The sequence below is a fragment of the Chanodichthys erythropterus genome, chromosome 17 (assembly GCF_024489055.1).
Source record: "Chanodichthys erythropterus isolate Z2021 chromosome 17, ASM2448905v1, whole genome shotgun sequence".
In the NCBI taxonomy this organism is placed as follows: Eukaryota; Metazoa; Chordata; class Actinopteri; order Cypriniformes; family Xenocyprididae; genus Chanodichthys; species Chanodichthys erythropterus.
Genome location: NC_090237.1, coordinates 7,712,775 through 7,730,084, shown reverse-complemented (window position 1 = coordinate 7,730,084; position 17,310 = coordinate 7,712,775). Strand labels below are relative to the sequence as shown.

General features: G+C 36.2%; 1 protein-coding gene across 1 annotated transcript in view; it reads left to right on the top strand.

The window, feature by feature from the left end:
* The first annotated feature begins 799 nt into the window (after positions 1-799).
* Positions 800-17,310, top strand: part of ptgir (prostaglandin I2 receptor) — a 43,705-nt gene continuing 27,194 nt past the window's right edge. Inside the window, exons 1-2 of the mRNA XM_067365781.1 lie at positions 800-1,105; positions 1,999-2,907. Of these exons, the coding sequence (XP_067221882.1) occupies positions 2,083-2,907 (825 nt within the window). The 5' untranslated portion in view covers positions 800-1,105; positions 1,999-2,082. The remainder of the gene's footprint in view (positions 1,106-1,998; positions 2,908-17,310) is intronic.

Below are 17,310 nucleotides of genomic sequence, written 5' to 3'. Positions count from 1 at the left end.
GAAGGCGACATCAGCATAGTCCAGAGAACATGATACCAGTATTCTCAGGAAAACTGTAAACAGAGACACATGTAAGTGTTTGGGATGGACTGATAACACAGGCCATTAAGTCTGAAGGAAAAGAATTTGATCTGATTCCTGTACAAAAGTGCTGTGCGGTTATTTCTCATGGCTTCAGGGTACTTTTCAAATATTCATAATGCATGCTGATGGACAGTAGCAATAAACGTCCCAGGCAATATAAAATGCAGTATATTCACACACACACAACTGCTAAGCCACAACAGAAGCAAAAATCCTCTCTATCACCTTTAATGGATGATAATACAGACTGCATGCTGCTTATGGTAGAACATGCAGGCAATTATGGAAAGTATGTGAGTTTGATATAGTTCATTTTATTTCAGACCACAATCAGACCACAGTTATTTCTGAGGATCTCTTTTTTGCATAACAGAGCAAGCATAGGTCTATTAAAGATGTTTGGAAAGTACCACAAATAGCTTTTTATTCTTTACTGTCTTGATAAAATCATATATGTAGGCTACAACCAGTATGCTAATAAACATCAATCATTTTTTAATCTCCAGAGAAAGATATAGCAGCTCATATGACACAGACAGAGATTTTATTAATTAAATTGTATTAATTCTAGACTAATGTCCAAAAACTGTATTCGATGACGTTTGGTCTAGTCAACAATGCATGTGTCACGCAGATCAACTCGCGCTGAATAAAAGTGAGAAGCTGTCAGATGCTCCTCCTATTTTTTTCTCATGGCTACTTTCTCTACAGCAGGAGGGAAGTCGTATAAATAGTCAACCTTCACAAGGAGCGGGAGGAATGAAGAGAGTCAACGTTTTTCTTATAGGTTTCAGGCGTAATAAACTATAGTCTGAAATTATTTTGCGCGTTAATTTCGCTGGTTGGCCAGAACCGGATAGACTAATAACTAAACTAACCGTTTATGAATTAAAAGAGGAAGGTCTACTGAAGATATTCGCTTTGAAATATTATGTTCGGAGTGACAGAAATACTACAAATACTGAATGAAGTGGTTGGGAGGAATGGCCGCGCGCAGCAGTGATGGACAGTCCGCGGACAGGTGCGTACTGACCAATGATTTGAGATGGATGCTTAAGACAAATTATTTGAGTATGATACACTTGTCCATCAAAGGAACAATATACTGTTATACGTAAAACATGACAAACGCTTAATAAATTGGACACAAATGCACTCATTTGGGTCTGTGAGACTTAGAAAAAGTCTGAAATCACATGTAAGCATAGCAGTTTGAGTGAAAAGTTGCATTGAAAAACTGACGTTATTTTAGGAGCTGTTAGTGTCAGTTGTCAGTCTTTCTTCAACTTCACGTTTGCATAAAACCTGATGATCATGTTCTCCAGCATGATTTGAGAATCTTATGCTTCAGTTGAACCAAATACATCTGACCGAGTTTAATATCAAAGATTTGCATATCTTTATTAGTAATCTAGAAATAATACAGAATCCAGATAATGTTTTTACCTCCAGGTTTAAATGGAAAAAATATTTTTCCTCAGACAGACATTTGCATGTCACCTCTACTTTACATACAATATGCATACAATAGGTCTTCTTAAATTGAAATGTGCAATTGTTACCTTAAGGATCTATTTCTACCTGAGATGATGTTAAAATGACTTATTGAGGTTTATTCAGTAATATGAAAAAAATATATTTGAATATGCAAATTTTTGTCCAATAACACGCTCCATCTGCCACTAACAATCAATAGCAGACAGATAGCCATGATTCATGGTTGTGATATAAACAAAAGCCTACTGGCTATTTAAAAACAACAAACCATTAGATATAACCTGTCACAATGTCTTGTTTCAGCAAGAAATACATCAACACAGGAGTAAAAAAAGCTTATCAGCCTATTTCATTGGGGTTTTTAAGCAACTATGGGTGGGATCTAGCATGAGACTTACTGACTTTCTATTTTTACAGATCCTCAAAGAAAAGGAACTGCAAGTCTTTCACGATAGACAAAGTTCCCATTGCCCGATCCTTGTGTCAGGGCTCAGTCTGAACATGCTTTCAAACAAGTCATGCGAGAACATCACCAAAATCGATGTGAATGGGAATCCAGTGCTGAGCACTGTGATGTTCATCGCCGGGGTGGTTGGCAACCTCATGGCTTTGGCTATCCTGGGTGTCCACCAGAAGGAGCATCGAACAAAGTCCTCAGTCTTCTGCATTCTCGTGACAGGTCTGGCTCTGACAGATCTGCTGGGAACGTGTTTACTCAGTCCACCGGTTTTCGTTAGCTATGCCAAGAACACATCTCTGGTGGGTCTGACGGGAGATCAGCGGCTGTGCAACCTCTTCGCCTTCGCCATGACGTTCTTCGGCCTGGCCTCTATGTTCATCCTCTGTGCTATGGCAGTGGAGCGGTGCCTCGCCATCAGTCACCCGTATTTCTACTCCAAACACGTACGCCGCAGCTTCGCTAAGATCGTCCTCTTCCTCATCTATCTCTTTACCTTCGCATTCTGCTTGCTGCCTTTCTTCGGATACGGGCGGCACAAGCAGTACTGCCCAGGAACGTGGTGTTTTATCAAGATGGAGGCAGAGGGAGAGGGTAAGGATGAGGAGAGGAGAACACTATCCTTTTCGCTGTCCTACTCCGTCCTCATGGCACTGCTCATCGTTGTAGTGTTCTTGTGCAACGGTTCGGTCATCGTCAGCCTCTGCCGCATGCACCGGAGCCAGCTGACACGTCGGGGTTCGGTGGTGTCGGCCGGACGCAAGAGGAGGCTGAGCACCTGGTTTGGACAGGGGGAGGAGGAAATGGACCATTTACTGCTGCTGGCCTGCATGACCTTCATCTTCGTCATTTGCTCCTTGCCTCTGACTGTGAGTACCGGACATTTTCTATTGTTTTGTATCACTCTGAAACGTTCTAGTACAATGGTTTTCTTAAATGGTTAGTCCACCGAAAAATGAAATTTCTGTCATTAATTACTCACCCTCATGTCGTTCCACACCAGTAAGACCTTCATTCATCTTCAGAACACAAATTAAGATATTTTTGATGAAATCCGAGAGGTATCTGAACCACACATAGTCAGTAACATCATTGCACCTTTCAAGGTCCAGAAAAGTAGTAAAGATACTGTAAAAATAGTCCATGTGACTACAGTGGTTCAACCTTAATGTTATGAAGCGAGAGAATACTTTTTGTGCACAAAAACAAAACATCATTAATCAGGGAAGAACCTGGAAGTAGAACCTGGAAGTGTCTACAACGTAAACTGCATAGGAGAATGAGAGGGAAGAGAAGAAATTGTTGAATAAAGTTTTTGCACACAAAAAGTATTCTCTCGCTTCATAACATTAAGTTTGAGACACTATTTTAACAATGTCTTACCTTTCTGGGCCTTGAAAAGTGCAATGACGTGGTTCGGATACCTCTCGGATTTCATCAAAAATATCTTAATTTGTGTTCTGAAGATTAACGAAGGTCTTATGGGTGTGGGACGACATAAAGGTGAGTACTTAATGACAGAAATTTCATTTTTGGGTGAACTAACTCTTTAAGATGAGGATCAGAATCAGAATATTTTACAACAGTTAGTTCCGGTCCTGTAATTGATTGGTCAAGTGATTTCCAAGAGTCCTGATTTTTAGTAGAACTGTCCATACAAGTGCATGTAAGTGTTTTAGGAAACCTCTCTGTCCTGTGAGGCTTTACTGATCTCAAATAGCTATGCCAGGCCAGTAGTATTGCGCCATAAAGCTTCTGGGCTTGAATATTGAAGCTCCTTTTTCCTGATGTCAAAAAACAATAGAATGGCGAAACAAAACAGAAGCAATGAGAGAAACAGAGCTTTTCAAAACTCGGGGGATGTCAGTTTTGCTCCCGGAGGCCCACTGAGGGATCTATCCCTAATCAAACACACCTGAAATCTCTAACCAAAGTCTTTAGGATGCTTGAGAAGTACAGGCAGGTGTGTTTGATTAGGGGTGGAACTAAATTTTCCAGGATGGTAGCCCTCCAGGACCAGGAATTTTTGAAATGGTCCAAAACAAATCTTCGAACCAGTTCAATGCCTTGTCTGCTGAAATCATGTGACTTGCTAGTTTTGAAACAAACTGCGAATTAAAAAAAAAATTTTTTTGTAAATGTCTCAAAGCATCATGAGTGCCCATCACTACAAAACAGATGCGTACTCATTTATGATGACAGATTGTGAGATAGATTAAGCACTTGTTATGAGAATAAAAGTCCAATGCCTGTAAAAGTCCAATGCATAATCAATATCTAAAAACTGTTACCATGCACAAACTGTGTTCATGATGTAACTGTATTATGTAAACTGTATTGTTAACAACTGTTTTTGTTAGCTTTTATTTTCAAAAACCGTTTTCAGTGACCTTTCAGTGAGTCGCTCTGCTGTTGGCTTCTAGTTGGTGTTGCTATCCTGCCACCAGACGGGGCATCACATTGGTAGTCTAGTCAGTGTCTTACGTTGCTGCTCATTTGCATAAAATTTACATTAAAATTCAGCTTTGCTCAACTTTTGTGGCATCACCCACAATTTAACTGTCACATGTGGCGCTGAAAATCAGCAACTCATTGAAAATGATGTCTGGTGACTTTGTTTCCCCTGATGAAAAATCCACAATAAAGTATCTACATGCTGGAATCAGCTCAAAACAGCACAAACCAGCCTGGACCAACATGGAATTCCTGCTGGTCTAGCTGGATTTTTGTGCTCTTTCCCAACCCTTGTCATCCTTTTAAACAGATGCGATAGACTGGAAATAGCCCTGCTTGCATTGTAATTGCTCTTAAAACAAATGATTCTACTTTAAAAGGTCATGGAGATTGTCTTTGCAATTTGGTGGCAAATTATTCACAGTTGTTTAGTCTAAGATCAGTTAAAACAAATAATTCGCCTTTAAATTACCTCCTGCTAACACATACTTCCGAGATTATTTTCAAGAAGTCTGCATTTTACAAATCAGCCAGCTTTGGCCTTCTTCAACCCATTCAGTGAGCTGTAGGTGAGGTGCAGTTGTAGTTTTTGAGTTGTGTGTTGTGTTCACTGGGCGTGTACGTGCTGCTGGAACGTGCGTTTCATAACAAAGGCTATTATTTTTGGATTGTGATCCCAAATGCCAGCTGATGTGTTATTTTTCTATTTTGTCATTGTTGGTTTTTAATTTAGACACACGTTATAAACTTGACAACCCTGGAAGACTGGATTTGACTGGTCTTGTTTTTCCTCCACCAGGTTAAAATAGATTGCTACTGTTTTTCTGAGTAGATAAGTTCAGTTCTGAGTTCAGTTCTGTTTTTGAACATATGTACGAAAATCACTTAAACAAGTGTAACATTGTGGATCTTAGTCTTTTTAAGAATAATTGCCTACTTTTTTTGTATTTTAATTAGTGATATGGAAGATTTTGAGTTAGGGTATATGATTTTATATATATATATATATATATATATATATATATATATATATATTGACAAATATATATATATATATATATATGTGTATGTATATATATATATATATATATATGTATATATATTGACAAATTGGGTCATTGACAAATTGACAAATAAGGTTTTTAAAAGTAAAAAAATAACATAATGGAGATATAATTCATTTTGAAGATTTAATAAGCATTAACAATGAGATTATGTTTTTTTTAATAATCAATTAACACTGCTTTTGTCATTTTTTACAAGATGGACAAAATGTGTCACCAAAAAAGTCACTCGGTTTAACCAAAATTTCGGTTTTACCGAATGACACTTTTTTATATTTTCAAACAATGCTAACTGGCTGATATCTAGCTAGCTAGCAAAAGGACAATCAAACATTTTATATTTAGTACAAGTTTTTAAAATATTACAACATTTTACATGTTTTATAGCAGTTGTACCAAATGACCTGATGTTTTGGGACATGTGTATGATCGAGTGAAAACATGAAGACTTAATTACTTTGCTTCATGACCATGTGGTCCTGTGCAGGTGCCCGAACGATGTCACATCCTGTCACATGATATTGACCGGATGACTTGATCCAAAATGTTCCCTTTATAGAGTTCCCCAGGGATGACGCGTTTTTGTAGGCAAAACCCGGAAGCGAGTTAGCATTTTAGGACTTCCGGTTCCAACGCCGTAAAGTCTATGGGTTTTTTGAATGGGTTTTTGCTAAATCGCCTGAAATAAGGTCTGTGGTTAACAAAGCCTTTAAATATTTTCACGTTTTGATCTATGACATAAAACACACCAGTTATAACCCACTTGTGATTTTTTAAACTTTTACTGTGTCTTAAAATCGGCGGTTGCTAACAAATTGCTAAAAGGGACTACTTCCTTTGGCGGGGACTTTAGACGTCATCATGACAAACGGGACATTTGGACAGCATTTCTCATGAAAAAGTGGATAAGTATTCATACACAGCACAGATCATAATCAGTGAGCATGTTTTTAAATAGAGTTGTTTTCTAAATAAAGTTTGAGGAAGCTTGGTGGTGACGACGTTGATCCGCGACCATGGTCCGTTTATAGCCTACTGTTAGCCTTTTATATCTGACCACTTTATTTAGGCTTAGTATAAATGTTGTGTTAACTTGTAAAGATTATCTTGATAGACAAAACGTGTAAGTGTCATAACCCTTTGTTAAACACAGAGCTTATTTTCTGCGATTTTCCAAAAGTCTATGGGAAAAATGAATAGGCTTTCAGTCGAGGGAACCCGTGCGCTGCTAACTTCCGGGTTGGCCTAAAAAAACGCATCATCCCTGGGGCACTCTATACGGTTGTTAAGTCTGACATCACGCGGCAGTGCTTCTGGGTCCTAACGCTCTATCTCACACCACAAGAAAACAACAAACGGTGCTAATATACACACATGATGTGGTGTAATACTACAAAAAATATATAATTACAACCTTTATGTCCATATCAAAATTCCAGATGGCCAGAGAATGATTAATCTTTTATAAATCGCTAAAATATTAATGTCTGTGACGCTGTGAGCACGGAGACTGTTGTGCAGACTATCAGTATTTAAAATGTTTAACTTTTTTAAATGATTGATGTTTAATATGAATAAATAGCGCTCATAAACGGCCGTCGATGGCATTCTCAAGTGAAACGAGTCGAGGCTTGGACCCGGAAATGGCGTTCTTTACGTCACGACTTAACAAGCGGATAGACCCTTTTACAGCCCACGTGATCAAATAGTTGCGCGCGCATTTTGGCAACGGAAGTGGTGTTGTTGCCTATTGGTTTTAACGTGTTAGCAACTCTGAAAGTATTTCAGGGCTCTCAAGTGTAACGCACTGAGCGTGACAGTCACTCATTTCGGTCTTTTGTCACGCACTTCCGCCACACATTGTATTCCTCACGCAGAAAAACTATTTTTCATATATTTAATATGCCGCTGCGCCGGGCACGAATCAAGCGCGTCTCCTCTGGAGTAGCCTGCCACTTATCAGCCAATCAAAAAAAGAAAGAGGCTACACAGTAGCCAATCAGAAAATAGCACTATTGTATCTGGGTAAGATTTAACGCAATAACCAATGAAAAAAAGCATATCCTTGTTCACCATCATCCTCGTTCACCCACAGAGGAAAACAGCTCTGAACATCACTTTGAGCACAGAATAAGTCATGATCTCCTATTTTAATGTTACAACAAATTCACAGCTTGTTTGACACAAACAATGACAACTTGACTGCTGTTAGAGAATGTTTCCCAGATAATCAGCATCAGTTTTTCATGAGTGTCTGAACAGTCAACAGTTTTACAGCCTGTTCATTGAAAACACCTGCTCAGTAGTCTAGACCTAGTTATATTTTCGTTATCACACGATGACTGACATTTTGTCACATTAAACATCTCTCTCTCCAAATAGGCTTAATAATTTTATTAGCACTAAATAAATTATTGTGTATTACATCGCCAATGTTATTGGTCACTTTAAAAATCATGTCATGTTGTTGGATATTTGTCATTCTTGCCTGTCTTTAAAACTTGAGAGCCCTGGTTTATGTATATATATCTGGCCACTGTATTTGGCCATCTGCTAACGTCTTCTATCCACTCGACTACACGGATCTGATAGCCGGATACCATTTGATAAAGTCAGCTTTATCTGTCTGTGTTGCTTAATCCGCTCGCAAAGCTGTAGATATATATATCACTTTCGGAGTTGCTAACACGAACACCACTTCCGTTGCCAAAATGCGCGCGCATACGTTGCTACGTCATCATTGTGTACAAACAGTAAAAGGGTCTATATTGGTTACTCTGAATGACATCAATTAAATTTTTCCAGAAATTCTTTCTCATAACAAAGCAATGACTTTCTACACATGATTTTAATACCATTTTGCCCTATGTTGATATATGATGTTATAAAATCATGCCAGAGTAAAAAATATATACATTTATTACATTTGAAGATATTTTAATCACAAATGAAATGGCTGCATTGGCTTTTAGACAGTTAAACCGAATGACCTTTTGACACTTCAAAATCTTTAAAATACCTTTATATGTAGCAAAATATAATTAAAACCTTTTGAATTCAATAATTCACATTTAGTTATACTACCTTACATATTTGGATGTCATATCTTTGTTGTTTTTTATTATTATTATTAAGGCCTCACATCATTGATATATATATATATATATATATATATATATATATATATATATATATATATATATATATATATATATATATATATAATATATCTCAACGCTCGGTCTTGTTATTTTAATTTTTTTTTTTTTTTTATGCATATTTGTCATGACCTCCCAGCCGTATTGTACACTTCATCATGCCATCTCTGCAATATATTAAAGGATGACAGATGACACTAATGGTATTCCCTTTGTCCCATGAGATGCTCTGTTTGTCACCTGGAAATAAACTCTAGATACTTTATCCAAAGCAAATAGCTTACATAACCAAACCATTGTGATATTCTTTCCATACACACAGACTCAGAATCATGAGCATTTACACCCACCCAAATGTAATTTATTACCTTTGTAACATTAAACTGTAAGGCACGTCTCCATTCTGAACTGGCACAGGATACAGCTGGTCATAAGAGAGGCTGTATATGCAGAAGGAGGTAGAGGAGGAAGGAACTATGTCACAATATTGGAATAGACATGGTTCATGTTTTTTCTCCGAGAAAAACACAAGGGCCAGTTTCTATATGATCATATTTCTAGGATTATTATTTATCATAATGTGTAAAACTGCATATGTGCGTCATTTTGAATCAAGCTGTCATTTCAACAATTTATGCAAAATGTGTGAAAAAAAATATTCACTTTTGTGTATTTTGAAGAATACATAAGAGTTTAGATATGAAATTAGGTTTAGCAAATCAAAGGAGCCATTTTCCGAAATAAAATAAAGTTTGTTTTAATGTTTAAACTTTTCAAAAAATGTATAAACTCATGTATTAATGTTCAGACATTGTTAGTAGATAAATTAAACTACTGAGGCTGAGAAGAGTGTGTTTTTAGAGAGTTTAAAAGTGCACAAGGCCAAAAGATCCCATAGTAGAAGAAACACTCAAGTGTGAATGTAACATGAGAGCTTTAACAAAAACCTAGTCATGGCACTGGGTATTTGCCAAAGTCGCTGATATCTACCACACCACACGGAGCAGGAAATGACATGCTACCTTTAATCACTCTGTCATCTGAATTTAATTTATTGTATGACTGCTGTCAGGTGTAAGTGTTTGCTCAATAGAGATACAGTAGACGTTAACCTTGAATTGCATTTGCTCGCCATATTTCAGCACTGTTAATTCAGTGTAACTGTAATCTCCCACCTGTTTATAAGGTTTAGGCTAATACATTCCATGTTTGCTGTTTACATCTAATGCGTTATTGTGTGTCTCATTAGTCTTATTGTGTGCAGAAATGTCATAAAGTTAAACAGACCAACTGCGTTTGTTTGAGTTCTCTGTTTGACATTCATCTAATAAGTTTTAACCCCCCCCCCCGGCAGAGTCCTGAAACTTCAGCTGAAATAATTGTACGTTTTATTATACAAAGTGACTTTAATTTCCCTTCCTTTTATGAGAAAAGAATCTACTTTGATTTTATTAAATATTAGGCCATGTGCTTAATCTATCTTTCTTGAACTGTGTACCGATCAAGAATGTGTCTGCAAGCGTAGGCCGTTTTTGGGTAAGACACAAGTTGGCTTGTTAATAAACTTATATGTTTGATATTTTAAAGGGACAGTTCACCCAAAAATGGAAATTCTTTCATCATTTACTCACCCTCAAGTTGTTCCAAACCTGTATGAATTAATTTTTTTCTGGTATGTTTGGGTAACCAAACAGTTGCTGGTTCCCATTGATTTCCATAGTATGGAGAAAAAATACTATGGAAGTCAATGGGGGACATCAACTGTTCGGTTATTGACATTCTTCAAAATATCTTCTTTTGTGTTCAGCAGAAGAAAGAAATGTATACAGGTTTGAAACAACTTAAGGGTGAGTAAATGATGACGGAATTTTCATTTTTGGGTGAACTGTCCCTTTAAGAAAGTAAATAGAATCAATTCTGATGTCATGTTGTCCTTAAACAAACATTCCTGGTTCAATGCAGGTTAAGCTCAATCAACAGCACTTGAGGCATAATGTTGATCACCACAAAAATTAATTTCCACTGCTCCCTCTTTCGGCTTACAATGACACACTTATAATGAACACATTCCCTTCCATTTTAAGTACCAAAAGTTGCAAATTTATCTTATGCAGAAATTTGAAATATTGCAAAAAAACACTTGCGAATAAAGCACAGTCTATCCCATGCCTTTAACAGGGATACTGGCGCAAAGTATCAATAATAAAAATGGAAGGTGCTGCAACCTGGGAAGCCACATTGTTTTTTTTTTTTCTACATAATAATTTACTTAAAGTGCACAGAAGTAACGCATTTACAAACACTGTCATGTTATCTTGCACTCTGCAAGGTCATTATACCAAATCATTATATCAAGTCATTTCAGAATGACTAAAACAATATTTGAGATGCCGTGTAATATCGGTCTGCTGGTTATTCTAGATATCCATTTACAACCTCTGTTGAGGCAGTCATGTGAGTTGCACATCGAAGAATATATCCAGTAAATGTGTTTCCATCATAATTTGCTCGTCTTGTTATCAGATATGATCAGCCTCAATTGAGCACTTACTTGCACATTCTACTTATGCACATTTTGCCATTTCCATCCAGTGTTTTTCATGCAATATCCCAAAATTTGCAAAAAAAAAAAAAAAAAAAAAAAATGTGGATGGAAACAGCGACTGTAACCGTGTTTTAAAGAAAATGGGGACAAGTGGGAATTATTTTTTTGTGATTAATCCTCATTATGCCTCAAGTGTTGTTGATTGAGCTTAACTTCTATTGAACTAGGAATATTCCTATAAGGTCAACATGACATCAAAAAGTCATGTTGACCTTAACAAAATATCCCATGTTTATTCCTAATATTTACAATTAGGGTTTAGGTGTCACGTTGTGCTTAAAACCCTAAGATGAGTGTAAAAATTATGAGAATATAATGGCGATATAATTAATTTTGAGGTTTTATTACGTGTTAACAATGAGATTATGTGGTTTTTATAATCAATTAACACTGCTTTTGTCATTTTTTACAAGATGGACAAAATGTGCCATCAAAAAAGTCATTCGGTTTAACTAAAATTTCTTGATCTAAAATTTTTGGTTATAACGAATGACGATATATTTTTAAACAATGCTAACAGGCTGATATCTAGCTAGCTGGCAAAAGGACAATTAAACATTTTATATTTAGCACAAGTTTTTAAAATATTACATCATTTTCCATGTTTTATAGCGGTTGTACCGAATGACCTGATGTTTCGGGACATGCGTATGATCAAGTGAAAACGTGAATTTTTCAAATAGTTAAAAGAGAGTTATTTACTTTGCTTCATGACCATGTGGTCTTTTGCAGGTGTCTGAAAGATGTCACATCCTGTCACATGATATTGACTGCATGACTTGATCCAAAATGGTCCCTTTCTATTGGTTACTCCAAATGACATCAATGAAATTAATTTTTCTGGACATTTTTTCTCATAACAAAGCAATGACTTGTACACATATTTTTAATAACCTTTTGCACTATGTTGATATATGATGTTATAAAATCATGCCAGAATTAAAAAAAATCCACTTATTACATTTTAAGATATTTTAATCACAAATGAAATGGCTGTACTGGCCTTTGGACGGTTAAACCAAATGACCTTTTGACACTTCAAAATCTTTAAAATACTTTTATATGTAGCAAAATATAATTAAAACCTTTTAAATTCAATAAAAGAGATCTAGTTGTACTACCTTACATACTTTGGATGTCATATCTTTGTTATTAAGGCCTTTGGACAAATAAAATGACCCGTCATGTCATTGACCCATACACATATTTTTAACTGAATAATTGATGTAAGTATTTTTTTTATTCATTAAACTTATACACTTCACATTTCTCCAAAAAGTGGCCCCATTCACTTTCTCTGTAACCACTGTAACCTAGAGTTCAATGAAATGAGGGATAAGCCTTTTTCTGGTGGTAATCATCATTATGCCACACATGCTGATGATTGATCTTAACTTGTGCTGCCCGTAATTCTTTTTAAGATGAAGTTGCTGTGGTTTGCATTCCTGGACTGTTTGTTGTTCTTGAACTTTTGTTGTTGAAGCATTTAAAGTGAATTAATCACTGGAGTTCCCACTTTTGATAATTACTGATCTTACCATCTTTGACGTCTCTTTGTCTCTTGATTATCTGAGCTGAAGGAAGTAATAACCACCATGAAAGCACTAATCAATACTGGGATCAATAGTGAGGTAAGCTTGTACATTACCGAGTCTCCAGAGATGCTGACCTGGAGTCAGTGAAGAACACGATGATACCTGAGACTCGCTGCAGTGACCTTTCAAACTAATTAAGAAATAGAAATCAAATAATATCAGCATGCTCAAGTAGTGTCATATGAAACCCATATTATCATAGATATTCAGCCAGGCCTGAGATGGAACCATTGAACGCACGCAGGTCCAGCGATATACAGTATTACACAAACCCAAACGAAATTGATCGAAACCTTTGTGGGAAAGGCGACCCAAAGAAAATGCTCAAGTCTCCTTTGGGAAAAGGTCTATATTTAATAGCCAAACCAACTTTTGGATTACTTTTTAAGCAGCCCCATCCAACATAAAGTCTTATTTAGGAGTTTTCCACAGGAAGCTTTTGATTGCAGTTTTGGTCAGGTAAGGAACTGATGAAGAGAGTTCGATGAGCTCAAGTCAATGATGCCGTCACCACAGATTCATGCATCACTGGTTGTCGGTGCACCACAAGCCAAAATACACTGAGAAATGAATATTGCTGCATTTCTGAATTGGTTTGGGCTTTCCTGTTTGTCTCTTCAGGCCTTAAAACCAGCCATTTTCTTAATAATCAATAATTAAAATCTTTTGGTCTTGTTCCTAACTGTAATTAAAGACTTATATAATTAAGAAAGGAGAAACAAGATCATATTCAGATCATAAACGTGAGGTGTATGTAGAACTTAAAAGCAATGTTTTTAGTTGAATTTAATTATTTCTTGACCGAACTTAATTTAATAATTTAAAATGTGCCATGCAAATTCTTTGAAAATTCTTTGTCCTTTATATTTAAGCTATTCTGTATTATGAACCTTATCCCATGTTTCCAATAAGAAATGCACTGTACAGGAAAATGTCAAATATCCCAACACTGCAACCATAATTATTCATGTCCCATTGCATGCTGGGAAGAGGGGAAGTGGGACTGAAAGACACAAAACCATTTTCAGTGGAGGCTTGTTTGAACTCAAACAAAAGCATTGATCCAGCTCACCTGCTGTGTTCACAAACTTTGTGAGTTGTTGGAACTTCCTAACTGAGTAAATAAAACAATTTATTTTGCATTTATTTGATGAAAAAGCTATTTGCAGGTGACAGATGTCAGTTCAATGTTAAAAAAAACAAACAAACATCAACACAAATTCATGCCAAAAGGCTTAACTGTGATTAATGGCCACTGGCCAGACAGATTGTCAAAAGATGTTTCCTGTCCTACCCCAGCTGAAAGAATCACAAAGGGAACTTTATTGTATTGTATTCTGACTGAATGTGATTTTCAAATAGTTGCTTATGGTGTTGTGGCTCTTGTTAATGGTGAATGCTCAGAATCTCCCACACCCAGAGCCAACCAAATAAACGACAAACTCCAGGTCACTTGAGTCTATATAAATTTATTTTAATGAGGCACATTGTGTTTGTTGAGCTGAACTTCTTCAAAACTCCAGAGACCTGCGAGTCTGAAGCAAGCAACATAAACAAATTACATTTTCCAGTCTATTTTTTTCCAGTGGGGAACCATCAGGGCCCTCTAGGCCCCCAGAGAGGGCCTAAAAATAATATTTATAAACTTTAAAAAGTAAAACTGATCATCAGTTCTAATGTTATTTTAGGAATTTATAATTTGACAATAAACATCTAAATCTTTTTGAGGAAATAAATCTGCCTATTCAGTTTGAGTTGTGTTGTGTTGACATTCGTTTTCTCCATATTAGGATGTTTCCACTTAATGCTTTCAGCTCTGTGATTGGTGATCCAGATGTGCCAAGCCATAGCAAGTCAATGAGAGATGAATTCCAATTGACAGGAAAACTGGCCAATCATATCGTTACTTTTAATGGGTGGGGCTTGTTATCAGTAGGTTTATGACGCGTTCCGCCCACTGTGGGGAACCCCTTTAAAGGAACACTCATTTTCCAACTCCCCTAGAGTTAAACAGTTGAGTTTTACCGTTTTTGAATCCATTCAGCTGATCTCCGGGTCTGGCGGTACCACTTTTAGCATAGCTTAGCATAGTTCATTGAATTGAGCTCAAAAACGACCAAAGAGTTTCGATATTTTTCCTATTTAAAACTTGACTCTTCTGTAGTTACATCGTGTACTAAGACCGGCGGAAAATGAAAAGTTGCGATTTTCTAGGCCGATATGGCTAGGAACTATAGTCTCATTTCTCATTTCAGAACACAAATTAAGATATTTTTGATAAAATCCAATGGCTCCATTGCCAGCAAGACAATTAACATTTTCAATGCCCAGAAAGCTACTAAAAACATATTTAAAACAGTTCATGTGACTACAGTGGTTCAATCTTAATATTATAAAGTGACAAAAAAACGTTTTGTGTGGCAAAACAACAAAATAATGACTTTTAAACAATATCTAGTGATGGCCAATTTCAAAACACTGCTTCGAATCTTTTTGGCGCACAAAAAGTATTCTTGTCGCTATATATTAATTAATTAATATTGAACCACTGTAGTCACATGAACTGTTTTAAATATGTTTTAAGTAGCTTTCTGGGCATTGAAAGTGTTAATTATCTTGTTGTCAATGAAGGCCTCACTCAGATTTCATCAAAAAATGTCTTCATTTGTGTTCTGAAGATGAATGAAGGTCTTATGGGTGTGAAACGACATGAGGGTGAGAAATGAATGACAGAATTTTCATTTTTGGGTGAACTAACCCTTTAAGCTTTAGTTCGGAAAACAGCTATTTTGCAGAATTACAGGTTAGTCTGTAAATTTACTAACTTAGTGACCATGCACATTTGCTGTAATTCTGCATAATAGTTAAATTTTTCCCCAAATCATAAGTTTAATATGTCTGTTACATACATTTAATCGGCTTCTGTGGCAATCTAATGATTTTTGATCAACATATGTGGAAGTGACGCCAAGGTTTGAGAGTCACGGTTCGCTACTGATTTTTTCTATACGTGTTCAAACTTTCTAATGCCAAAGACCCCCGATAAAATAATACTGAAATAATATTTAAAATCAATATGGTAACACTGTTTTGATAGTCAACTTTAGACATTTTACTTTGCAACTACATGTGAACTATTAAGTCATTAGAGACTGTCTGCTTAATATCTACTAACACTTTATTTTGATGCTCATTTTACTGACTGTAAGTAACTTTGCAAACATGTAAATTTATTCTACTAACCGTAGATCAGACCTTCAGATTGACAGCAGAAGGTCTTGAATTATTATTATCTGATTGACATGTCAAGCAACTAATCACAGTTCGTTTTGTTCAGTGTTACATTTAGGGGCTTGAACGTGAAAAGTCAATGACAGACTGGCCTTGTAAAACACTTGGATGCATTTTACTATTCATTAAAATCCTGCGTTTAGTTGATCCTGATAAGTACTCATTGTCACACAACTCTTCTTTTATGAGGTGGTTTTGCATCACAACGGCTATTTTCTATTTTCTTTCTCTCTCACATCCTTGCACCATACTCATTCTTTGGATCATTCTGTGGTTGAATTAAGAACTTTTAAAATGAAAGATGGTTAACTGCAACAATGAGTAAGGATTCATTTGAAATATTACTTGTTTTTGGAAAAGGGTGTCCAAAGTGCATTTTCTGTGCGTGAGTTTGCCAGTACACAGGAAATGTAGGTTTGTGGGCCTTATCTTGGACAAAGATCATGAGCCCATATTGTAATTCTGATTTACCAAATTAAAAACCACAGTCTGTAGTCAGCAGCCTTGTATACCTATACAACAGACTTTTCCAAATTTGTGGTCTTGTGTTGAACTGCACCAGCTGTTACAAACCACGACAACAACAACAACAACAAAGAGAGTAATGTGCGCTAACTGTCTCATGCAAACATGTTGTTCATGAATTCTGAGTGAGTGATCTCAAATGTTTGATATTTGTCTTGGATTCTGTAAGATGTATTAATTCATTTATTTTTAAAATGAATGTGAACATTTTAGCTTAGTACTCTTTGTGTTGTATGCTTAACCTTACGACATGACCTGTAAGATCTCATGAAACATTGAATGTTTATGCAGTTCACAAATTGTTTTCGCCTCTCGGGAGTTTCAAACATTAGTTTTGCTTTTCCTGTTTTCATGAATTCTCATTATGATTTAAAACATAAACAATGGAGACATAAATTTTAACGTTACAGTACATTTTAAAGGTTCAGCCCCACGTTCATCTCTGATTGAAATATTACCCACAGCTCAAAATACTCAATACTCCCTGATCTTTATCAGAGTGTCATTTTTTTTTTCTTTTCTTTTTTTTTCTTTCTCAGAATGACCGTCCCAGTTCTTTGAAGAAACAAAAATAGTGATG